This window comes from Coenobita brevimanus, chromosome 106, assembly GCF_032717465.1.
Source record: "Coenobita brevimanus isolate Jiangsu-jjx chromosome 106, ASM3271746v2, whole genome shotgun sequence".
In the NCBI taxonomy this organism is placed as follows: Eukaryota; Metazoa; Arthropoda; class Malacostraca; order Decapoda; family Coenobitidae; genus Coenobita; species Coenobita brevimanus.
In genome coordinates, this window is record NC_137059.1 from 15,674,462 (window position 1) to 15,701,742 (window position 27,281).

At 41.6% G+C, this 27,281-nt stretch overlaps 1 protein-coding gene across 1 annotated transcript in view; it reads right to left on the bottom strand.

Annotated features, from left to right (window-relative positions):
- LOC145416548 (zinc finger BED domain-containing protein 5-like) overlaps positions 1–21,843 on the bottom strand; it is a 35,200-nt gene extending 13,357 nt beyond the window's left edge. Inside the window, exon 1 of the mRNA XM_080285513.1 lies at positions 21,326–21,843. Coding sequence (XP_080141639.1) covers positions 21,326–21,843 — 518 coding nt within the window. The remainder of the gene's footprint in view (positions 1–21,325) is intronic.
- Positions 21,844–27,281: the final 5,438 nt, after the last annotated feature.

Here is a 27,281-nt window from a genome sequence, read left to right on the forward strand (position 1 = left end):
CATTAGGTGACCCATGGCCACGTGTGTATGTTGCCTTTATAAATGGTACACAGCCTGTACTGCCACTAAGGGAAGTAGGCGGCTTAGGTTCCCTTAAATATACTGGATTAGGTTATTCTAGCCTCAGGCCCCTACACTTTAAAGGCAGTGAAGTAGGTGTGCTTTGACCATTTATTTTGACATTCCGGTTACCAGTGGAATTAGGTCACAATGGGTCTAGTGGGGTCAGGTCAGGTCCATAGACATACATATATAACCGTGGGCTACATTCAGGCCACTTCAAGTCATGGTGGAGGTGGTGGTCTAGTGGTTAGAGAAGAGGTCTACTGTTGGAAAGAATGCACGTTCGAGTCCACGCGAGGGAACGAAAGTCTGCTGATTTGAGTCTAAAACATGACTGAGCTGCACAACCCATTGAAATTTCCTAACACCCTGCTAATATCATCACAGTCCTGAGTGAGACTTGTGGACGGTGGGTATTAGTGGCTAAGTGGTGACGTGAAGGACTTGGGATGTAGGATGACTGCTCGGCCTTGGGGAAATGGCTATCAAATCAATGGCCTCTTCTGTAGCAACTTGTTTGGCACATTACACCTTATCATTCTCTTGTATGTTCTATCTATCTATCTATCTATTGCCAGACGCCTCAATCCCGTTTGGGGTGGCCACAAACAAATCGCCTCCAAGTCGCCCTGTCCCCTGCCATTTCACTGCCCTGCTCCCAACTCACACCCCCCTCTCTCATATACCTCTCCACCCCATCCCTCCATCTCATCCTCGGCCTCCCCCTCCCTCTTCCCCCCTCCACCTCACTCACATACACTCTCTTCGTCAGTCTTTCACCTTCCATCCTCTCCACATGGCCAAACCACCTCAGTGTATTCCTCATAATGCTTCCTATCACATCCACATCCACACCACAACGCTCCTTTATATCCTCATTCATCAGCCTCTCTCTCCACGTGACTCCACAGGCTCCTCTTAAATAACTCATTTCCACTGCTGTCACTCTTGACTTGTGTCCTTCCAACAATGTCCAAGCTTCACTTCCGTACGTTAGAGTTGGTATCACAATACTGTCATGTAGTAACTTTTTCACTTCCATGCTCATTTCCCTGTTTCTTATCACTGCTTTCAAGGAACCAGCAACCTTTCTTCCCTGCTGTACCCTTTCAAGCACTTCACCCTCCAAACCTCCATCCTTACTCATCACACTACCCAAATACTTAAACGTACTCACATTTTCCAATTCCTCATCATCCAACCTCGCTGTACATTCACTGACTTCACCTCTCTCAAAGACCATCACTTTCCTCTTCCCTACATTCACCTTTAGGTTCCGTTTCTTACACACTCTCAAACTTATCCACCAAGCCTTGCAACTCCCCTTCGTCTTCACTCAACAACACAGTATCATCTGCAAACAACAGTACAGGGAGTTTCCAAACACTATCCTCTCTCACCAGGGCCACTCCAACATCCACTACCCTACCTTGTACCTCTTTTATTACCCCATCCATGTACAGATTGAACAACCATGGAGACATGACACATCCCTGCTTTAAACCAACTCTCAAAGGGAAAAATTCACTCAGTTCACCATCCACACGCACTGCAGCCCTCGCACCATCGTACATACTCTACACAGCATTCAAGAACTTCCCATCTACTCCATATATTCTTAACACTTTCCACAATCCTTGTCTATCCACCCTGTCATATGCTTTCTCCAAATCCATGAAAGCCGCATACAACTTCTTTCCCTTCTCTAGAAACTTTTCCACTAAAGATCTAAGAATGAATATCTGATCTACACAACCTCTTCCCTTCCTAAAGCCTCCCTGTTCTTCTTCAACTAATTTCTCTGTTCTTTCCCTAACTCTGTCTATAAGTATCCTACCATACACTTTTCCCATTATACTAAGAAGACAAATGCCCCTATGATTACCACACACTTCTTTTTCCCCTTTTCCTTTGTACAAGGGAATAATTATACCTGACTTCCAATCCTCCGGGACTCTACCTTCCTCCCAGGCCAATCTGCACATCTTCCACATCCATTCTACTACCATCTCTCCCCCATGCTTCAGCATTTCACCACACACTCCATCAATTCCTGGGGTTTTCCCCGATTTAACTTTCTTCATTGCTTCCACAACTTCTATCCTACTGATTTCTTCCTGTCTTCTCACCTCCCTCCTTCTCCCAGCCATTCCCCAGCCACTTATACTCGCATTACTTCCATCCTCTACGTTCAACAATTCCTTAAAGTGTTCTCTCCATCTGCTCCAGCTGGCAGCATTATCAGAAAGGAAGAGGATAGTGAAAATTAACGTAATGTGCAGAACAAATCGCTAAGAAAGAGGTGCTACGAAGGAGGTGGGGGAGATGTGTATTTATGTGCGCTCGTTCATGTAACCCCTCTCCATGGTTCAAAAATTGCAAAGTAAACACAGATGCAATAATAATAATAATAAAGGCCTACAGTGCTCCTTTCGCTTTAAATTGGCCTAAAATTGCCATCTCTTTATCCTGAATGCTGTGATGTAGCAAAAGACGAATGCTGGACTATGGTGTTAGTAATGAAGAGGTATAGATGTCGAGTAGTAGCATTATCCTTTTCTGCCGCTGAGGTACGTGATTAAAGTTGTAAAAGGAAAGGTTTGGGTCGAGGACTTATAATTCAAAAGTCAATGCAGCCACCAAATAACCTGTACTCACTAAATATGCAATAAAACATTGAAAGTGAACTGTTAGATAACTCATCAAGATAGAAGGGTAAGTATATAGTTTGTGTGTTCTTAAAAAATCTCGCTACCTAACTACACATGCTATATTTTGTTACACTGCATCGCGGTATCTCTGTCACAGTACATTATATTCGTCTAAGGGAAGCAAAAGAAAATTGTACCGTGATTTCCTCCCTAAGTGTCTAAAAAGGTAACATTTAGTACTGCTGAGGTTTAAACTAACTTTAGGAAGAGAATTTGAAACTAGAAAGGAGTGCCAGATGCTGGAATTTTGTTCGTTGTTATTGACTTCGGCTTCATGTTATCGTCAGCAAACCCAAAATATCCCGTAAGAGGGTAGTATCCATGCAAATAATGTAGCATATACAAATCTTTCACACAGCTAACTCAATCATAAGTGCAGCGATACTAATAGCATATAAACCAGCGTATTGATGGAAACTGTAATACCAATTTGAATCTCGCGGGCCTTACATCTAGGAAAAGGCCTGGGTTCCAAAATTATAAGTGTTTTGAGCAACCGGCGCACGTGTATAAAATTGCTTGTTTATTTTTTAGTTTTCGCGTAAACAAACCAAAAAAATAATAAAAACCGAAACAATCAACCGAACTAAATTATTTCTAATACTTTTAAAATGCTGTGAAGACTTTTTAAATCTCGGAAATTGGTTTAAGATCTTTATGAATACTGCCGAGGTTGGCGTTGGGAGTGTAAGTGTAACCGACGCCATGTTCCAAGAGAATATTTAGGAGTGATGAGGTGAGTATCCTGCCTTGATTCCACATTTTCAAGCGGTTACAGTTAATTTACTTGTATTATTGTGTTTGTGAAAATTAGATATGGCAATGGAGACAACTTAGAGGTGAGCATTTCTGGTGAGTATTCGTGTTTCGTGATAGGAAAGGACAACAACTTCCAAGCAGATGGTGAAGAAGGCTGGCTTCGTGAGTATCCTGGTCCACTTCCATAATTTTACCTCTAGCATCTGATTTACGTGCATAAATCTGCTCGTTGATATTAAATAAAGTATTGGAGCTTATTAGGGTATAGGTATGTGATGGAATATTCGTGTGTTGAGATGGTTTGTGGAATGGTGGTGTAAGTGGAAGAACAGACGCCGAAGAAGGCCAGCTTAGGTATCCTGCTCTGATTCGTGTTTCGGCAGCTTCCATCTAATTTACTGACATAATTCTACTCACTAATGTTAGGTAGAGACTAGTAGGGTGTACGTGTGTGAGGGAAAGTGGCTGTATTGAGGTATTTGGCATTCTTGTGAGAGCAGACGTTGAAGATGGCTGGCGTAGTAAGTATCCTGCTCTGCCTCCATATTTTCCTTACTAACAGCTAATATCCTCACTTAATTCTGCTTACTGTTGTTATGCAAGGTAATGGAGGTAAATAAGTGTTAGTTTGGTGGGAGAATATTGTTGTTTGGAGATATATAAAGGATGTCGGCTCTTTTCGTGTCCTTGCCGAAAATTGTAAACATTCTGCCCCCGAAATTTTTAGAATGTTCGTATATTGTTTACTTCCGTCGATTTATTGGTTATTGTCGGTTTATTGATTATTATTATTATTATTATTATTATTATTATTATTATTTTTATTTTTTGAAGAGGATTCCCTTCAAGCCGGTGACGTGTTGGAGAGGGACGCCTGCAGGTGGTGGCACTGATATAACCAAGCCAGTACCACTATTTATATATACGTTGCTCAATCCGTATCCCATGACAAAAGGCTGTGGCACTGCAGAGAGGTAACTTCATCCTGCAGTCCATCGGGTTCACGTTTAGGTGTGCAGGGAGTCACAGTAACACTTTTACTACCGCTGTCTGTTGACGATTTTATCTGTAAGTTTAGATCAACATGGATAGGTCATAAAGGGATCTGTGGGCTTAAAGTTGGATGAGGTTAATACAGGTATTCACAAAAAGTCTTGTACAGCACTGCTGGGTTGGGACAGAAATTGCAAAGTCTGGCCAACGTGACTGTGTACTCTAATACTGAAGGTGTGTGGCCTGTGTGAAAGTAGTGTGGTGCATTTATAACGCTGCTCTGCTACCCCACCTGGCTAGTTCTGGTGTGTTGTAACGACGGCTCAGTGTTGTCAATGTCTGTTGTGTATCATGTACCGGGTATTCCCTTTCTACTCCTATTGACACACACACACACACACACACGGCATCGTCGGAGGTGGACGTCTGTACCGGCGCTCCATACAAGCTCAACACGGCCAGAGGCATTACCTAAATAAGTATCTTTGAATGAGTCAAGCTCTGTACCAGGTTAGACTAAATGATTTTTCATTATTAAAAGGAAAAGAAATAATAAGTTTAAATAAGACTTTCAAACAACAAAGAACCACGATGCGTTGAGTCAGCTGGGTTTGTTTATACTACAGCAACACGGGGAAAGCGTGCATACTTTGTAAGTACATACTCTGTTCATTTAGTATTACAAAATGGATACATACTTCAGTAAAACAAATTTGGAAAAGAAAAGGGATAAAAGTAAAAAGCAAAATGATGATTTCTACCAAGAACTGGTTGAAGTGGAGACTCACAATAGACTGGTTGAACGTGTACACAAACTAGAAATGGCTTTCAAAAATGAAATTGATGAAATAAAGAGGCAAATGCACTTGCAAAAGGAAGAGATAGAAAAACTGGGAAGGGAGGCCAATAAGAAAGACACAACCATCAGTGAACTAACAGTGGAATTGAATACGCTTAGGAAGAAAGTGAGTGAAATGGGAAGTACAGTAGTTAATCACGAGAGTGTTATGGAAGAGTTAAAAAATGACACAGAGACAATTAGACAAGCAAGCAGTCTTATGGACCAGAGCAGTGATATTGAGGAGAAGATAACACAGGTGAATGAAGCTGTGCAAAGCTACAAAAATGATGTAGAAATCACGTATGCTGAAATGGTGAAAGTAAAGAAAGACTTAGAAACAAGGTTGGAGGAAAAAAACATTAAAAAGGAAGTGAAAAGAATAATCCAAAACAATCCAAAGTTAGTCAGAGATTCAGTAGAAATAAATAAATCAATAGTAATCACTGGTATAGAAGAGGAAGAAATTAAAAACAAAATCACTAGAGACAAAAAGGAGATGGCAAATGTAATGAGCTTACCGAAAGAAGTATCAGAGGAAATCTGTAGTAAAGACATAGAGGAACACAAAAGGTTAGGGAAATACGAGAAAAGCAAGACAAGACCTCTAAAGGTGACTTTCCAGAGTGTAAACACTGTGGAAGAGATACTAAAAAATGCAAAGAATCTTATGGAAAAAGAGGAGTTCAAAAATGTATGGATAAAAAGATGCCTAACACAAGAGGAACTGGAATTACTGAAAGAGAAAAGGGAGGAAGCAAAAACAAAAAATGAGGGAAGATCAGAAGAGGACAAGAAGAAATTTTTTTACATAGTAATAGGATTGCAGGTACGAAAGTGGTACACAAACAGGATGGAAGAAAAAGGAGGAAGTTAGTAGAACCATGTCATGACAAGTATATAAACAAGATGATAAAGTTGATGTACTCAAATGTGGATGGAATGGTATCTAAATTACTAGAGATGAATGATTATGTCAGAGAAAATGAACCACAAATAATATGCCTAACTGAGACAAAATTAACACCAAGGATATCCAATGACATACTAAACTTAGAGGAATACAATATATGGAGAAGAGACAGAAATTTAAAAAAAGGAGGAGGAATTATAATATTAACTAAGAAAAATCTAAAAGTCAAGGAAATAAACCTAGATATACCATCACAAGTAGAACTGATTGCAGTAGAGATCGACACATCTGAAGGTAAAGTAATTGTAGCCAATTTGTACCTGCCACCCAGATCAAACACATGGGAAAGAGACGAATATGAGGACCTGGCAGAGAGTACAATTCAGAGTATAAGATCCTTGCTACATAAAATGGAAGAGAAATCGGAAAGAATTATACTAACTGGGGATTTCAATACAAATATAAATTGGAATACTCTAGATATAAATAGCCAAGAAAGCTGCTGGGACCAAAAGCTCCTGCATCTCGTACAAGAGTTTTTCTTAACGCAACATGTGAGGGAAACCACTAGAAAAAGAGGACTTGATGTACCTTCAGTGCTAGATCTAATATTTACTAGGCAGGAAAATGACATTGACAGTTTAATATATCACCCTCCACTCGGCAAAAGCGATCATGCAGTACTAAATTATAACTTCAGAATAGCATATGACATAGTGAACAGCACTGACAGTTACAAAAAGAGACTAAACTATAAAAAGGGACTTTATCAAGACCTAAAGAAGTATTTCTTAGAAGTTGATTGGGAAAATGAGCTTAGAGGACAAGATTTAAATGCTGTATATAAAAAATTTTGTGAATTTTATGAAATAGGAGTCCAGAAGTACATCCCACAGCACAAAGAAGCAGATAAGAAAATACAGAAATGGTTCAATACAGAATGTAAAAAATCAAAAGAAAGAAGAGATTTGTTGTGGAATAGATACAGAAGACACAATAGTGAAAGGGCATATAATAATTACAAACAGGCAAGAAACGACTATACAAGAATAAGGAGGGAAGCCCAAAAACAGTTTGAGGAGGATATAATAAATAAAAGTAGTGATCAACCAAAGCTGTTTTACAGCTATATCAGAAGCAAAACCAAAGTAAAAGATATAATACAATCCATCACGGACGAGGGAATCACTTATACACAAGAGAAAGATATTTGTGAAGCACTAAATAAGAATTTCCAATTAGTTTTTACAGAAGAAAAAAATTTTGAGAGGGACTATGTGGAACACGCATGTCCACACATACTACCAGATATACAAATAGCAGAAAAAGTAATACAGGAGGAGTTAAGTAGATTAGACAGAGGAAAAGCAAGTGGTCCTGATGAAATTTCATGTTGGGTGTTACGAGAATGTGCAAAGGAGTTAAGTAAACCATTATTTTTAATTTTCAAGAAATCTTTGAGTCAAGGGAAACTACCTGATATTTGGAAAAAAGCAAATATAGTCCCCTTATTCAAGAAAGGAAATAGACAAAATCCTCTCAGCTACCGACCAGTATCACTGACTAGTGTTGTAAGCAAGGTATTAGAAAAACTTATAAGAAAAGCTTGGGTAAATCATCTAGAAAAACACAGTATGATAACAGAAAGACAGTTTGGTTTCAGAAAAGGAAAATCATGTGTTACTAATCTGTTGAGCTACTATGACAGAGTAACAAACACAATACAGGAAAGGGAAGGATGGGTGGACAGTATCTATTTAGATTTCAAGAAAGCTTTTGACACAGAACCACACCAAAGACTTTTATGGAAGCTGTACCATCAAGGAGGAATTCGAGGCAAACTGTTTTGTTGGATGCAAGACTTTCTCATAAAAAGAGAAATGAGGACAGTACTAAGAGGAAACTACTCATCACGGAAAGAAGTGACTAGTGGAGTACCACAGGGTTTGGTGCTGGCACCAATCATGTTTCTAGTGTACATAAATGATATAAACAGTAACACTGGAAATGAGAGCTATCTGAATATGTTTGCAGATGATGCAAAAATACAAAGGAGAAGTACTAGCACAGACTCTTGTAGGGAGCTACAAGAAGAATTAATTAAACTTCATGAATGGAGTAGTACATGGCAAATGGAATTCAATGTGGACAAGTGTCATGTAATCAAGTTTGGTAAAAGTGGAAAAAGACCTGATTGGGATTATAAGTTAGGAAATAAAACCCTATACACATCAGAAAGAGAGAAAGACCTAGGTGTGATTATCAATAACAGACTATCTCCGGCTGACCACATCAGCGAGAAGGTACGGAACATGTATACACTGCTTGCAAATATGAGAATAGCATTCACATACATAAATGAAGACATGCTAAAAAGGATAATAACATCATTCATTAGACCAACCCTGGAATATGCATCAGTAGTCTGGAGTCCTCATCTCAAAAAGCATATAGACAAGATTGAAAAAGTTCAAAGGGCCGCTACAAGATGGATACCAAGCTTAAGGGACCTAAGCTACGAAGAAAGACTAAATAAACTGAATCTACCAGGACTACAGGAGAGAAGGAAAAGAGGTGACATGATAATGCTATATAAGTGCATATCAGGAAAGGAGAAAATAGACATAAATGATTACTTAACATATGGAGAAGCATCAGCAAGAGGACACTGCAGAAAACTGCATAAGAAGAGAGGTGATAAAGACGTAAGGAAATTCAGTTTCCCAAACAGAGCAATTGATCAATGGAATGCACTACCGAATGAAATAGTGTGTGCCAAAACAATTCACAGATTTAAGGATATGTACGATAAATATGGTCTAAGACACGGGACAATACGAGCTTGACTCATTCCTGTAAAGATACAATTAGGTAAGAACAATTAGGTAAGAACACACACACACACAGACCAATGTATCATGTACTGTGTATTCATTTCCTACTGCCACTGCTACACACACACAGACACACACACACACCAATATATCATGTACTCATTTCCTACTGCCACTGACACACACACACACACACACACACACACACACACACACACACACAGACCAATGTATCATGTACTGTGTATTCATTTCCTACTGCCACTGCTACACACACACACACACACACGGCATCGTCGGAGGAAGACGTCCGTTACCGGCGCTCCATACAAGCTCAACACGGCCAGAGGCATTACCTAAATAAGTATCTTTGAATGAGTCAAGCTCTGTACCAGGTTAGACTAAATGATTTTTCATTATTATAAGGAAAAGAAATAATAAGTTTAAATAAGACTGGTTGAAACAACAAAGAACCACGGTGCGTTGAGTCAGCTGCGTTTGTTTATACTACGGCAACACGCGGAAAGTGTAAATACATACTCTTCATTTAGTATTACAAAATGGATACATACTTCAGTAAACCAAATTCGGAAAAGAAAAGGGATAAAAGTAAAAAGCAAAATGATGATTTCTACCAAGAACTGGTTGAAGTGGAGACTCACAATAGACTGGTTGGACGTATACACAAACTAGAAATGGCTTTCAAAAATGAAATTGATGAAATAAAGAAGCAAATGCACTTGCAAAAGGAAGAGATAGAAAAACTGGGAAGGGAGGCCAATAAGAAAGACACAACCATCAGTGAACTAACAGTGGAATTGAATACGCTTAGGAAGAAAGTGAGTGAAATGGGAAGTACAGTAGTTAATCACGAGAGTGTTATGGAAGAGTTAAAAAATGACACAGAGACAATTAGACAAGCAAGCAGTGTTATGGACCAGAGTAGTGATATTGAGAAGATAACACAGGTGAATGAAGCTGTTCAAAGCTACAAAAATGATGTAGAAACCACGTATGCTGAAATGGTGAAAGTAAAGAAAGACTTAGAAACAAGGGTGGAGGAAAAAAACATTAAAAAGGAAGTGAAAAGAATAATCCAAAACAATCCAAAGTTAGTCAGAGATTCAGTAGAAATAAATAAATCAATAGTAATCACTGGTATAGAAGAGGAAGAAATTAAAAACAAAATCACTAGAGACAAAAAGGAGATGGCAAATGTAATGAGCTTACCGAAAGAAGTATCAGAGGAAATCTGTAGTAAAGACACAGAGGAACAACAAAAGGTTAGGGAAATACGAGAAAAGCAAGACAAGACCTCTAAAGGTGACTTTCCAGAGTGTAAACACTGTGGAAGAGATACTAAAAAATGCAAAGAATCTTATGGAAAAAGAGGAGTTCAAAAATGTATGGATAAAAAGATGCCTAACACAAGAGGAACTGGAATTACTGAAAGAGAAAAGGGAGGAAGCAAAAACAAAAAATGAGGGAAGATCAGAAGAGGACAAGAAGAAATTTTTTACAAAGTAATAGGATTGCAGGTACGAAAGTGGTACACAAACAGGATGGAAGAAAAAGGAGGAAGTTAGTAGAACCATGTCATGACAAGTATATAAACAAGATGATAAAGTTGATGTACTCAAATGTGGATGGAATGGTATCTAAATTACTAGAGATGAATGATTATGTCAGAGAAAATGAACCACAAATAATATGCCTAACTGAGACAAAATTAACACCAAGGATATCCAATGACATACTAAACTTAGAGGAATACAATATATGGAGAAGAGACAGAAACTTAAAAAAAGGAGGAGGAATTATAATATTAACTAAGAAAAATCTAAAAGTCAAGGAAATAAACCTAGATATACCATCACAGGTAGAACTGATTGCAGTAGAGATCGACACATCTGAAGGTAAAGTAATTGTAGCCAATTTGTACCTGCCACCCAGATCAAACACATGGGAAAGAGACGAATATGAGGACCTGGCAGAGAGTACAATTCAGAGTATAAGATCCTTGCTACATAAAATGGAAGAGAAATCGGAAATAATTATACTAACTGGGGATTTCAATACAAATATAAATTGGAATACTCTAGATATAAATAGCCAAGAAAGCTGTTGGGACCAAAAGCTCCTGGATCTCGTACAAGAGTTTTTCTTAACGCAACATGTGAGGGAAACCACTAGAAAAAGAGGACTTGATGTACCTTCAGTGCTAGATCTAATATTTACTAGGCAAGAAAATGACATTGGCAGTTTAATATATCACCCTCCACTCGGCAAAAGCGATCATGCAGTACTAAATTATAACTTCAGAATAGCATATGACATAGTAAACAGCAATGACAGTTACAAAAAGAGCCTAAACTATAAAAAGGGAAATTATCAAGACCTAAAGAAGTATTTCTTAGAAGTTGATTGGGAAAATGAGCTTAGAGAACAAGATTTAAATGCTGTATATAAAAAATTTTGTGAATTTTATGAAATAGGAGTCCAGAAGTACATCCCACAGCACAAAGAAGCAGATAAGAAAATACAGAAATGGTTCAATACAGAATGTAAAAAATCAAAAGAAAGAAGAGATTTGTTGTGGAATAGATACAGAAGACACAATAGTGAAAGGGCATATAATAATTACAAACAGGCAAGAAACGACTATACAAGAATAAGGAGGGAAGCCCAAAAACAGTTTGAGGAGGATATAATAAATAAAAGTAGTGATCAACCAAAGCTGTTTTACAGCTATATCAGAAGCAAAACCAAAGTAAAAGATATAATACAATCCATCACGGATGAGGGAATCACTTATACACAAGAGAAAGATATTTGTGAAGCACTAAATAAGAATTTCCAATTAGTTTTTACAGAAGAAAAAAAATTTTGAGAGGGAATATGTGGAACACGCATGTCCACACATACTACCAGATATACAAATAGCAGAAAAAGTAATACAGGAGGAGTTAAGTAGATTAGACAGAGGAAAAGCAAGTGGTCCTGATGAAATTTCATGTTGGGTGTTACGAGAATGTGCAAAGGAGTTAAGTAAACCATTATTTTTAATTTTCAAGAAATCCTTGAGTCAAGGGAAACTACCTGATATTTGGAAAAAAGCAAATATAGTCCCCTTATTCAAGAAAGGAAATAGACAAAATCCTCTCAACTACCGACCAGTATCACTGACCAGTGTTGTAAGCAAGGTATTAGAAAAACTTATAAGAAAAGCTTGGGTAAATCATCTAGAAGAACACAGTATGATAACAGAAAGACAGTTTGGCTTCAGAAAAGGAAAATCATGTGTTACTAATCTGTTGAGCTACTATGACAGAGTAACAAACACAATACAGGAAAGGGAAGGATGGGTGGACAGTATCTATTTAGATTTCAGGAAAGCTTTTGACACAGTACCACACCAAAGACTTTTATGGAAGCTGTACCATCAAGGAGGAATTCGAGGCAAACTGTTTTGTTGGATGCAAGACTTTCTCATAAAAAGAGAAATGAGGACAGTACTAAGAGGAAACTACCCATCATGGAAAGGAGTGACTAATGGAGTACCACAGGGTTCGGTGCTGGCACCAATCATGTTTCTAGTGTACATAAATGATATAAACAGTAACACTGGAAATGAGAGCTATCTGAATATGTTTGCAGATGATGCAAAAATACAAAGGAGAAGTACTAGCACAGACTCTTGTAGGGAGCTACAAGAAGAATTAAATAAACTTCATGAATGGAGTAGTACATGGCAAATGGAATTCAATGTGGACAAGTGTCATGTAAACAAGTTTGGTAAAAGTGGAAAAAGACCTGATTGGGATTATAAGTTAGGAAATAAAACCCTATACACATCAGAAAGAGAGAAAGACCTAGGTGTGATTATCAATAACAGACTATCTCCGGCTGACCACATCAGCGAGAAGGTACGGAACATGTATACACTGCTTGCAAATATGAGAATAGCATTCACATACATAAATGAAGACATGCTAAGAAGGATAATAACATCATTCATTAGACCAACCCTGGAATATGCATCAATAGTCTGGTGTCCTCAGCTCAAAAAGCATATAGACAAAATTGAAAAAGTTCAAAGGGCCGCTACAAGATGGATACCAAGCTTAAGGAACCTAAGCTACGAAGAAAGACTAAATAAACTGAATCTACCAGCACTACAGGAGAGAAGGAAAAGAGGTGACATGATAATGCTATATAAGTGCATATCAGGAAAGGAGAAAATAGACATAAATGATTACTTAACATATGGAGAAGCATCAGCAAGAGGACACTGCAAAAAACTGGATAAGAAGAGAGGTGATAAAGACGTAAGGAAATTCAGTTTCCCAAACAGAGCAATTGATCAATGGAATGCACTACCGAATGAAATAGTGTGTGCCAAAACAATTCACAAATTTAAGGATATGTACGATAAATATGGTCTAAGACACGGGACAATACGAGCTTGACTCATTCCTGTAAAGATATAATTAGGTAAGGTAAGGTAAGAACACACACACACCAATGTATCATGTACTGTGTATTCATTTCCTACTGCCACTGCTACACACACACACACACACACACACACACACACACACACACACACACAGCTGTCCCCACAACACATCAGATATTGCAGGTGTCTTGTGAAGCTCTGTTTACATACTGCCTTGTACAACAATTTTGGCCCCTCTTGGACTCTTCATGGGGTACAGGCTCAACATGTGCTGTATTTTCTTTGATGATAACAAGAGTAATATTGGTCACTTTCTCCCCCCACCTGCAACTAATTGTTCCTTTCACTTGCAGGTACGATGTTACTTGTTTCTAGTGCGTTACTTGGGTTACTTGCAAGATGGCAACATGAATACAGAGTCAGGCAGCGGTACGTGGCAGCCTAAGTTACAGAGAACCAGTGGCCCCAGTGTAGTGGCTTTCGAATTAAGGTGAGTCTTTTAGCCTTCTTAGTGCACTGACACCTTAATTTAGTCTGGCAGGCTCCAAGTGATTTTAGTCAGTAGGTCAACTCTGGAACTATTCCCCTGTGTCTGTACTTCCTACATGAAAGGAGCATTGTGGTGTGGATGTGATAGGAAGCGTTACGTGAAATACATTGAGGTGGTTTGGCTATGCGGAGAGGTTAGAGAGCGAGAGACTAACGAGGAGAGTGTATGTGAGAGGTGGAGTGGGGGTTAGGGAGGGGGAGGTTGAGGATGAGATGGAGGGATAGAGTGGAGAGGTATATGAGAGAGGGATGTGTAAGCTGGGAAAAGGGAAGTGTGAAATGGTTGGGGATAGGGTGACAAGGAGGCGACTTGTTTGTGGCCACCCCTTATGGGATTAAGGCGTCTGGCAATAGAAAGATAGATTGATTGACCTACATGAAAATTAGTGTCTTTGAGTGTGGTGTGTTCTCAGTTCAGGTCAGCGTCTTTCCTTGCCACTTCACTCCGATGATGTCTGAGTTTATTCTTGCTATTTCCAAGTGGTTTTATGCAACTCAGACCAAAAAGAAGTGTCCCTAAGTGTTGTGTCTTGGTGTGTTAAGCTGAGGTCTTTCTAAACCCTGTTGAGAATGGCAAGCACAGGACATAATTATAATCTTTTCACCTCTCTCCTCGTGTCTACATACTCTCCCATCCGTCTTTCAACTTCCTCCATGCCTCTGCTTCCCATCCACACACTAAATGCTTTCTTCTTTTGCGCCACAGCCTGTCCCACCTCTTCATTCCACCATGCTGTTCCTTGCACCCCCTTTCGTCTTCTCTTCACCCCACACACCACCTCACACATCATATTTTTCATTCTGTCACTTCCATTAGCTTCAGAGGATGTTCACCCCTGTAGCTGGGCATTTTAAAGTTGGTAGTACATCCGCATGAGGCAACTGGCGGGCAAACTACTGTAGGTCTTTCATGAAACACTTTTATTCTTACTAAATAGTTAAACAAAATGCCTCTTCATGTTTGTGTCAGTTTAAGTCCATCCACCCTTGTTGGACTACACCTGGCCATCACCCAGCTGAAAAGGGTTGGGAATCTTGGCAACTTAGAACAAATGTTGTTAAGTCACATGGATGTCAGGCGAGAAGAATAATCTAATTCCTTGTTATATGTTGGCCTTTTTCCAGTCATATTTGCTCTTAATTTCTTGAATCCAGTGCCATTGCCAGTGTTATTCTTGCCGTCTGTAGACCACTGTGTACTTAAAGGCAGCATTAACCCTTTCATGGAGGTATTTAAAATTTTGTTCTTGGTATCTCTAGACCACTTTATTCAGTTTAAAGACTACTCGTGAGCAGTTGTTGAGTAACCCTGGTCTGTCTGGTTGAGCAGACCTATCAATCACAAACAAGCAACTACCCCTGCAGGGCCGTGCCATGCAATGAACCAGTGTTTCCTTGCAGTGGACAGCACCTTGCCACTGCCAGGTGCTGGCCAGAGTATGGAGGTTGGGTTGCCAGACGGAATTTGCATCTGCATCCAGTAACAGGGACGCCATAGTAGGCTGCACATCATGCTGCTGTTTGGTGTTATGATTACCACCCAGCGTTGTACAGTAAAGGGTTGCCATGGTTACGCCATAGTAGGCTGCACATCATCATGCTGTTTGGTGTTATGATTACCACCCAGCGTTGTACAGTAAAGGGTTGCCATGGTTACCCCATAGTAGGCTGCACATCATCCTGCTGTTTGGTGTTATGGTTACCACCCAGTGTTGTAAAGGGTTGCCATGGTTACCGGAAACCAGTAGGCTTGTCACTCAGTGTAGAGCCACCTGAAGTGGAAAGAAGAGTAATAAAAAGCAACAGGAAGGACGGGAAAAGCAGGAAGAGAAGAGGCCAGACACAAAAAGGGAATGACAGGTGAAGGAAGAGGTAGGCAGCACTACATCAAGTGAGTGACCGTGGGTCAGACACCAAAAGAGAATGATGAATGAAAGAGGAAGTTGGCAGCACTACATCAGGTGGATGGATGATAGTGGCCAGCAGCCACCACTGCACCCGGGTATAGTAAAGGCATTAAAGAAGGTTATACTGTAGGCAGCACTACATCAAGTGAGTGGATGATAGTGGCCATCAGCCACCACTGCACCCGGGTATAGTAAAGGCAGTAAAGAAGGTTATACTGTAGGCAGCACTACATCAAGTGAGTGGATGGTAGTGGGCAGCAGCCACCACTGCACCCGGGTATAGTAAAGGCAGTAAAGAAGGTTATACTGTAGGCAGCACTACATCAAGTGAGTGGATGGTAGTGGGCAGCAGCCACCACTGCACCCGGGTATAGTAAAGGCAGTAAAGAAGGTTATACTGTAGGCAGCACTACATCAAGTGAGTGGATGGTAGTGGGCAGCAGCCACCACTGCACCCGGGTATAGTAAAGGCAGTAAAGAAGGTTATACTGTAGGCAGGACTACATCAAGTGAGTGGATGGTAGTGGGCAGCAGCCACCATTGCACCCGGGTATAGTAAAGGCAGTAAAGAAGGTTATACTGTAGGCAGCACTACATCAAGTGAGTGGATGGTAGTGGGCAGCAGCCACCACTGCACCCGGGTATAGTAAAGGCAGTAAAGAAGGTTATACTGTATGTAACCTCGCCAGTTTGAAGTCTGTCCTAAGCTGAATATAAACACCTGAGGCAGCAAGAATATCTGAAGCATAGGTTGGGCCACGTGGACACGATGGAGAATGAGAGACTGACTAGGAGAGTATGTGAGTGAGGTGGAGAGGGAGACCAAGAATGAGATGGATGAATGGAATGGAGAAATATAGGAGAGAAGGGGGTGTGAGTTGGAGGGAGGGAAGTCAAATGGCAGAGGACAGAGCAACGTGGAGGTAATTTGCTTGTGGCTACCCCTTACAGGATTAAGTCATGTGGTAATAGGTAGATAGATGTCACCGGATTGAAGGGGTTATATTTTCAATAGTTTACAGACAAAGCCTAATACAGTTCCATTTCTACCTATAAAGCTGGTTTGCCACTTTGCTTTAGTGGTGGAGAGGGACGCCTTCCTGTGGTGGCACTGATACATCTGGGCGGCTACACTGCATGGTTAAGTAACACCCCCAGCTACTGCCCTGCCCCCCGAAAAGCGAATGGTGGACTTAGGGAGAAGGGCAACAGATGAACATGGGGATACAACAGTATTACTACTACTATTACCACCACCACCACCACTACTACTGCTACTACTACTACTACTACTACTACTACTACTACCTAGCACTGCCAAGTTTCCCCTAATTTAGCCACATACCCACTTGCAGGGAAAAACTCCTTGTTTATTTTAAACCTCATACCTGACAATGAGACCCTCCAGTAATTAGTCAACATATTTAGTCATTATTCTCTCCCTTACTGTCTTCTCTCCAGATTTTTGTTCCGTTGCTTATCATGCGTCTTGGCATTGAATTAGTGCCATATGGTCTCTGACAGGCGCTAGGAATCCAGTATTGAATTCAGTTAAGTAGTCAGCATCTTTTAGTCATTATTCTCTCCCTTACTGTCTTCTCTCCAGTTATTTGTTCCGTTGCTTATCATGTGTCTTGGCATTGAATTAGTGCCATATGGTTTCTGACAGGCGCTAGGAATCCAGTATTGAATTCAGTTAGTCATTTTTCTCTCCCTTACTGTCTTCTCTCCAGTTATTTGTTCCGTTGCTTATCATGTGTCTTGTCTTTGAATTAGTGCCATATGATCCCTGACAGGCGCTAGGAATCCAGTATTCAGTTCAGATCCACCTTATTCTAACTGTTGGTATTCGTCCCCAGGTGGCATGGTGGTTGTGTGGAGCAGTTTGGTGCTGAATAGTGGCGAAACGTGATGGGTTAAAGGCAGATGGACGACTCGTTATCATGGCAACCACCTGATGCTTTCCGTGAGCATTTTCTTTGTAATAGACTTTCATTTTTACTTTTGTTTTTTGTAAGCTTATTCATATATTCGACAGATTTTATTATTATGTACTAGTGGTAAAATATATAGGCCTTTTCAATTTGTCAACTTTTTTTTTATCTGTCTATCTATCGCTTGACACCTTAATCCCGTAAGAGGTGGCCACAAACAAATTGCTTCCATGTCGCCCTGTCCTCCGCCATTTCGCTGCCCTGCTCCCAACTCACATCCCCTTCTCTCATATACCTCTCCACTCCATCTCATCCTTGGCCTCCACCTCTCTCACATACACTCTCCTCGTTAGTCTTTCGCTCTTTATCCTCTCCAACCTCTTGATAATACTGGCAAGTCATGATGGTTGGGTGGGTTGCAGTGATGTAAGTGGCTGCCCGTGGCTTAGAGAGAGAGAGAGAGTAGGAGAAGAAACTGAAGCATGGTTAAGAGATGTGATTTAGAGAGAATGAGAGAGAGAGAGAGAGAGAGAGTGTCCATGAGTTAGAGTAGAAGAAACTGCAGTATAATGAAGAGATATTATTTAGAGAGAGAGAGAGAGTGAGTGGGAATACCCATGAGTTAGAGCAGTGGTTCATGCACATCTAGCCATGACCGCGACGCCACTGTAAGGTTGGAAAAAGGACAAAATTAGCATCATTACGCGTTATTTTAGTTATAGAAATTTAAAGTCTTAATTTGAACCCAAACATCCACTTCTGAAATAATATTTTGTCACATTCCACAAAGACGAACTAAAATTGTTTTTTATCAACTGATAAATTGATTTTAATGGGGGCCTTGGGCCAGGATCTCGCTGGTAAGCTTCTCCATTCGTGGCTCAGTCGTAGAAAGTGCTACCCTCAAATCATGTTCAGGCTGCAGCCAATTTCTGCTTTTCGTTTTGTTAGCAGCCAGATATGCAAACCCTGATCCGCACAGATAGGTTGTAACGAACGGCAACAGCACTTTCACAGCCTCACTGCCGAGGACTGGTTTCTCCTTCACAGTAGTCCAGAACACTGCTAGTGACTGTTTCATCATGTTGCACCTCGATGAGCTCCTCTTACAGATTTGGGATTTTTTTTTTTTTTTTTTTTTTAATGCGAGGAAGAAGGAACCAAAGGCCATGAGCCCGCAGTAACAGTTCCCTCCAAGAGAAAAACAAAATACAACAGAGAGCCAAATTCAAGATCCGATCATTTTGAGATGCCTGGACACACTACGTTTGAAAGACTGGAGATCATAGGCAGCAGGAAATACAGACAAAGGGAGACAGTTCCAGAGCTGACCTGTTGCATAAATGAAAGACTGGGAGTAACGGTTAACTCTTGCATTAGAGAGTTGGACAGAAAAGGGATGAGAGTTTGCTGCCAGACGGGTGCTACGCGCCCGTCGTAGAGGTGGAGGAATGCAAGCAGACAGTTCAGAGGAGCAGTGACCATTAAAGTAGCGATAGAAAAGAGATAAAGATGCAACAGTGCGGCGAAGAGACAGAGGTTGAAGGGAGTCAGTAAGAGGAGGAGAGTTAATGAGACGAAAAGCCTTTGACTCCACCCTATTGAGAAGAGCTGTATGTGGGGAGCCTCCCCACACATGAGAGTTGTACTCCACACAGGGGCGGATAAAACCCCTGTATAGAGTCAACAATTGTGCAGGGGTAAAGAAAGAGCGAAGTCGGCTTAGCACACCCAATCTCTTGTAAGCAGATTTTACAAGAGATGTAATATGATCTTTCCAAGATAAGTCCCGAGTAAATGAAACCCCAAGCATGTTCAAGGATGATGCAGGATTAAGCTGAATATTATTAAACATTAGTGGGTATACCTGTGGAAGACTTTGTCGGGTTGATAGGTGTAAGAACTGAGTCTTAGATGCATTAAAGACAACCATATTATTTTTACCCCAGTCAGAGACATGAGCCAAGTCAGACATTAGGTGTGCCATAGCCTCATCCCTTGTTTCTTGAAGTAACTGTTGAGATGGGCGTTGCGGGAACCGAATGGAAAGGTGAAGGGTGGAGTCATCAGCGTATGAGTGGATAGGGTTAGATGTACAGCTTAGAAGATCATTGATGAATAAAGGGAAGAGAGTTGGTGATAGGACAGAGCCCTGAGGAACACCACTGTTGATACATCTAGGAGAAGAACGATGGCCGTCTACAACAGTGGCTATAGAACGACCAGAAAGGAAGCTAGCGATGAAGGCACAGATAGAAGGATAGAAACCGTAGGAGGGCAGTTTGGAAATTAAAGATTTATGCCAGACTCGATCGAAAGCCTTTGAGATGTCAAGTGCAATGGCAAACTTTCGCCAAAGTCCCGAAAGGAGGATGACCAGGAGTCTGGAAGGTAGGTGAGAAGATCGCCAGTGGAGCGTCCCTGACGGAACCCATACTGACGATCGGAAAGAAGGTTGTGATAGGAAAGATGCCTTAAAATTTTTCTATTAAGAATTGACTCAAAAACTTTTGAAATACAGGACGTTAAAGCAATTGGACGATAGTTGGAGGGTTGGGAATGGTCACCCTTCTTTGGGACTGGCTGAATGAGAGCAAACTTCCAGCAAGAAGGAAAGGTACAAGTTGACAGACAAAGGCGAAAGAGTTTGCCTAGGCAGGATGTAAGCACAGAAGCACAGTTCTTGAGAACAACAGGAGGGACCCCATCAGGCCCATATGCCTTGTTAGTACTGAGGCCAGTGATGGCAGAAAATACATCAACTGAAGAAATTTTAATGTCAGCCATGAGGAAGTCAGAGGGGGGAAGTGAGGGAGGAACAGCACCGGAATCGTCTAAGGTGGAATTGGAGGAGAAAGTCTGTGCGAAGAGATCTGCTTTATCAGTAGAAGAAATAGCTACAGAACCATCAGAGTAGAAAAGAGGAGGGAAGGATGATGAGGTAAAGTTGTTAGAAAGATTTTTGGCAAGGTGCCAGAAGGAGCGGGAAGAATTCGAGTTGGAGAGTTGAGAGCATTTGGTATGGATGAAATTATTTTTAGTAGAGCGAAGAACAGACTTAGCACGATTCCGGGCAGAAACGTAAAGATTATGTGATTCAGGGGTGGGTTGGCTCCGGTACCTTTTGTAGGCCTTCTCCTTGTTGCGGACAGCATTAGAACAAGCGTGATTAAACCAAGGCTTTCTTGCATTAGTCAAAGGATATGAGAAAGGAATGTATGCTTCCATGCCCGAGAGAATAACCTCCGTAATGCGCAAGGCACACTCAGATGGCTCACGGCCATGGAAGCAATAATCATTCCAGGGAAAATCAAAGAAGTACTGCCTGAAGGCCTCCCAGTCCGCAGCTCCAAAATGCCACAGACGACTCTTCTTCTGAGAGGTCTTCGACGTGGACATCGAAGGGTCTGCGCACCCATTGGTATTTCTCATGCAACTCTTCATCCGGAATATATCTGTCAAACTCCTCACTCAATTTCTCAAGGTGCTCAACAATGACACTTTGTTCGTCCTCAAGCGTGACGTCTTCATCTTCCTGAAAAAGGTTCAAGAGTGGAAAGGATGCAGTTTTCTCCCACTCAATCGTTCCCTTCCACGACCTCAGTTTCGCCTTGAATGCCTTGAGCTTTTCTGACACAAAGAGACGAGTTTTTTCTTTTCCTTGCGTGGATATATTCAACAAATTTAACACTGTAAGTATGTCTGTTGAATGTGCCAGTTTAAGCAACCACCTTGGTTCTGCAAGCCTTGATGCTAGTGCATGTTTCTTCTCGTTCAAGATGATTTCAACCTCTGCACGCATTTCAAACACTCTCTGGAGCACTTTCCTTCGGGACAGCCACCTGACAGAGTAGTAAAGCAGGTGTTCATATTCCGACCCCATATCAGAGCACATCTGACTGAACAGCCTGGAATTCAGAGCTGATGGTTTAATAAAATTCACATCACAGAGTTAAGCTCAAATGACAGTTTCCGGGAGGCAAGGTTTTCCCGGTGGAGCAGACAATGAGTCACTATCACTTCGGGGTTGACTTGTTTCACCCTAGCGGTGAAACCCTGATGTGCCCCTAGCATTGCAGGTGCACCGCCCGTGCACACACTGAAGCACTGATCCCAGCTGAGGCCTTCTTTCTTGATGAAGCTGTCAACCAACTTGAACAGATCTTCACCTGTTGTTGTCGTCTCCAGACGTTTACAGAACAGGAATTTCTCTTCCATGTCATTCTTCCCTTGGCACCGCACATACACCAAGAGCTGTGCATCGTCACTGACGTCAGTTGACTCATCCAACTGCAGGCTGAAGTTTCCGCTCCTTGTTGGCAGCCACTACCTGTTCTTTGATATCTTCCGACATCTCTTGAATCCGTCGGCTAATTTTGTTGTCTGACTGGAATAGTTTTTTTTTTCTTTCTTTCTTTCACAGCATCATCTCCGAAAATAGTACAAACCACATCAAGGACTGCTGGCGTCACCAACTTTTCCCCAGGTGTATGTGGCTGTTTACACCTAGCAATTCTTTTTGCAGCCAGATAGGATGCAATTGCTGCTTGTCGAACATAATACACTCCTGTGTTCATAGGGGTGTCCAACCGCTGACTCTTCAGTTGTTCTTCTTTCCTCTTCAAATACTGGCGGTCTTTCCCCGCAGCGTCGGGTGTTTTCCGTGGAGATGGCGCTCGAGCTTGTTTTCTTTAAGCGACTCATGGCTGAGCACTTCCCCACATCTAACACATTGAGGTTTTTCGATCCCACGATCGATGAGAAGCGTAAACCCAATATCAAGGAATTCTTCTTTGTACACCCGCTTTCTGGACATCACTGAAGAATCTGAAAAGATTTTTATACTCGCTTAATAATAAATCAGACAAAAGATGCTACTTGGTACCGTACGCCAGGAGGGGAGAGGGGAAGGAGCCAAGGAAAGAGGAGGAGGGGAGGAGGCCAAGGAAAGAGGAGGAGGGGAGGAGGTCAAAGAAAGAGGAGGAGGGGAGGAGGTCAAGGAAAGAGGAGGAGGGGAGGAGGTCAAGGAAAGAGGAGGAGGGGAGGAGGTCAAGGAAAGAGGAGGAGGGGAGGGGGCCAAGGAAAGAGGAGAAGGGGAGAGGGCCAAGGAAAGAGGAGAAGGGGAGAGGGCCAAGGAAAGAGGAGGAGGGGAGGGGGCCAAGGAAAGAGGAGGAGGGGAGAGGGCCAAGGAAAGAGGAGGAGGGGAGAGGGCCAAGGAAAGAGGAGAAGGGGAGAGGGCCAAGGAAAGAGGAGAAGGGGAGAGGGCCAAGGAAAGAGGAGGGGACGACAAGGAAAAAGGAGGGGGAGGAATAAAGAGGATGGGGAGGGGGGCAAGGAAAGAGGAGGAGGGGAGGAGGTCAAGGAAAGAGGAGGAGGGGAGGAGGTCAAGGAAAGAGGAGGAGGGGACGACAAGGAAAAAGGAGGGGGAGGAATAAAGAGGATGGGGAGGGGGGCAAGGAAAGAGGAGGAGGGTGAGGGGACATGGAAAAAGGAGAGGGAGGAGTAAAGAGGAGGAGGGGAGGGGTATCTTTCGTGCAATATTTCGTCGGCAAGTGAAGTATTCAGTTTCTTTCTCATATTTACCTAGGAATTTTAAAGAAAGACTGAGTGAAACCTATACAGCACATTGCACTTCAATATACGGGTAAAAATACATCAACTTACCGACAGAAGATGAACAAGTTGGTAAAGAGTGTTTGCCGTTACCACCATACAGCTGGAGTGGTGGCCTGGCAGACTGGACGTGGACGGTTCACCTTTGCAGGACACAAGATGCTGTTCACGTACCAAACGCGTACGACACTCAGGGATACCAACATTGAATATACATTCGTATAATTTTATATAAATAACTATATACATAAGTACATAAATAAGAATCAACAAATACGTTTATATATTTTTCTTTACTACGAATTCCGCCAGAAGTCTACGGATTTTTCGCTGATTTTTTTTACTAACTCGCTGTATGGCTGTGGACGGAGGCACGTCTCATACATGTCTGGCCACTTTATCAGCAGTATTTAACACGATACCCAGATTCCTCAACCAATATGTGAATATATGCTGCAAACATCACATAATCGGGAATTGAACATATTTGATATTTTGAGGGTTTGGCGACCCCAGGGTTGGGAAAGGGGGAGTTAGAGAGTAAAAGGAACTGCAGCATGGTTAAGAGATGTGATATATATATATATATATATATATATATATATATCCGGTATACATGTAGAGAGAGAGAGAGAGAGAGAGAGAGAGAGAGAGTGCCCATGAGTTAGAGAGAGTGAAGAAGAAACTGCAGTATGGTTAAGAAATTTGATTTAAAGAGTAAGTGAGTGAGTGAGAGCGCCCATGAGTTAGAGTAGAGGAAGAAACTTCAGTGTGGTTAAGAGATGTGACTTGGAGAGAGAGTGGGAGTGGGAGTGGCCATGGGTTAGTGTAGAGGAAAAAGAAATTGCAGCATTGTTAAGATACAGCCTATGATTTGGAGAGAGTGAGAGTGCCAATGAGTTAGAGACGAAGAAGAAACTGCAGCATGGATAAGAGATGTGATTTAGAGAGAGAGGGAGTGAGAGTGCCCATGAGTTAGAGAGAGAGAGAGAGAGAGAGAGAGAGAGGGAGGGGAGAGAAGAAGAAGAAGAAGCTGCAGCATGGTTAATAGATGTGATTGATGAACAAGTGACGATGGCAGGACCAGTTGTTACCGTGGCAGTCAGTTCACAGTATAATTAAGCCTGTTGTTTATGTATCATGTTGGTGTTGTCACTGACCACACTCCTGTGTCTAGTGTTGTAAGGTATATTTGGCAACACAATACCGGGTCTTTCTACTAGCACGGTTTCTGTTTAAATACCATCATCATTATTCTTACCGCCTTCACCACCACCACCACCATCACCATTATTGTCATCATCATCATCATCATCTCCTCCTCCTCCTCCATCATCATCATCATCATCATCATCGGCGACGTCTTGTTCCCCCTGGCTGTTTGAATCTGGCATAAATGTTTCTGGTGCTGCCTCATCCTATCGCTAAGTAGGATAGTTAGCATGATGGTAGTAGTATAGTATAAGCTAATTTTCATACAGTTAATGTGTCCTGCAGTATTTATTATTACGTGTCAACAAGTGGGTTGGTGGAGGGTTAGTGCCCCTCCCCGTAAAACAAATAACTCAAAGTCTAATGGCCACCCCTTATGGGAATATGGCGTCTGGCAATAGATAGATAGATAGATTATTATTATTATTATTATTATTATTATTATTATTATATTACAACAGTCAGTCACAGCCCGAATACTTAGTTGTGGTTACGTGAAATTCGAATGAGTCTCCTTGGTTACTAGTCAGATCAACCCCCCCCGCCCCCCAACCTGTATACTAGGTCGTGTTTACGTGAAATTCGATGAGCCTTAGTTATGGGGTAATGTGAATCTCCTTGGTTACTAGTCAGATCAACCCTCCAAACTGACTACACTTGGCTATCAGCCGAACTGAAATGGGTTAGGGATCATTATCAGGTTGGAATTGGGATAGGGATCATTATCTATCTATTGCCAGACGCCTTAACCCGTAAGATGTGGCCACAAACAAATCGCCTCCACGTCGCCCTGTCCCCCGCCATTTCACTGCCCTGCATCCAGCTCACATCCCCCTCTCTCAGATACCTCTCCACTCCATCCCTCCATCTCATCCTCGGCCTAAACCTCGCTCACACACTCTCCTCGCTAGTCTCTCTCTCCCCATCCCCACCAAATGGCCAAACCACCTCTGTGTATTTCTCCTAACGCTGTCTATCACATCCACATCCACACCAGTATCTCAGGCGACAGGCAGAGAGAAAGTTACCGTAGATAATACCTGTGAAAGATGATTATAGTTGGTGCACCTTAACTTGGTGCAAAATGTTGTCCTTTGGCAGCTTATTTCACGTAGCCGGTGGCTGTGTGTGTGTGTGTGTGTGTGTGTGTGTGTGTGTGTGTGACTACCATAATACAAAGATAAACAAGACATGGTGTAGTGCACATCTACATACATACATACATACATCACACATATATACGGTACATACGTCTATGTGTGTGTGTGTGTGTGTGTGTGTGTGTGTGTGTGTGTGTTCTTACCTTACCTAATTGTTCTTACCTAATTGTATCTTTACAGGAATGAGTCAAGCTCGTACTGTCCCGTGTCTTAAACCATATTTATCATACATATCCTTAAATTTGTGAATTGTTTTGGCACACACTATTTCATTCGGTAGTGGATTCCATTGATCAATTGCTCTGTTTGGGAAACTGAATTTCCTTACGTCTTTATCACCTCTCCTTATGCAGTTTCTTGCAGTGTCCTCTTGCTGATGCCTCTCCATATGTTAAGTAATCATTTATGTCTATTTTCTCCTTTCCTGATATGCATTTATATAGTATTATCATGTCACCTCTTTTCCTTCTCTCCTGTAGTGTTGGTAGATTCAGTTTATTTAGTCTTTCTTTGTAGCTTAGGTCCCTTAACCCTATTCGGTGCAACCCTTGGCGATTTCCCACACTTACGACCCTAGTATCGAGAAAAGAATCTTGAGTAATATTATTGGTTGGACGAAGTGAAAGGAACGCATTCGGACACGTCGGCGCCGTTGCAAGGCAAGCGCCGCCAAACATATCGTACCGCACCCGCGCGCACTGAAACACACACACACACACACACACACACACACATACACACGTTTAACTATTATCAAATTTAAAATTAATGTAAATATCAAATGATAAAATATTTTACCATTCACCAACGCTTATCATGTTTGCCATATATGAAAGCCGTAGGCTATATTTTCAGTCTGAGGGCTGCAGTATCAATAAACCGTTTACTGTTGTCTCTCACACACACACCGTCCATAACATGGAAGTTGATAGCTTACACATCTTCCTCATCATCATCACCACCCTTCCTCCCTCACACTCACCACCTCCCATCTTCCTCACCACCACCTTCCCTCCCTCCATCACCCTCACACTCATCACTATATTCCCTTCTACCATACTCTCCGTCTCACTACCACCGCTTTTTTCTCACCACCATCTCTCTCTCACTCGCCACCGCTAATACTCTCTCTTTCTTCCTCACCTTCATAACTCCTAAACCCACTTTCAGTGGATTTACTACTAGGTAGACTAGTTGATGGAGAGGTAGCTATTAGTCAAGGAAATCTAATAATGTAAGCATGTAAATAATACCTGGTTATACATACGAGTATTTTTTTTTATGCAAGAAAGAAGGAACCAAAGGGCAGGACCTGCAAAGTGCTCCCTCCAAGAAA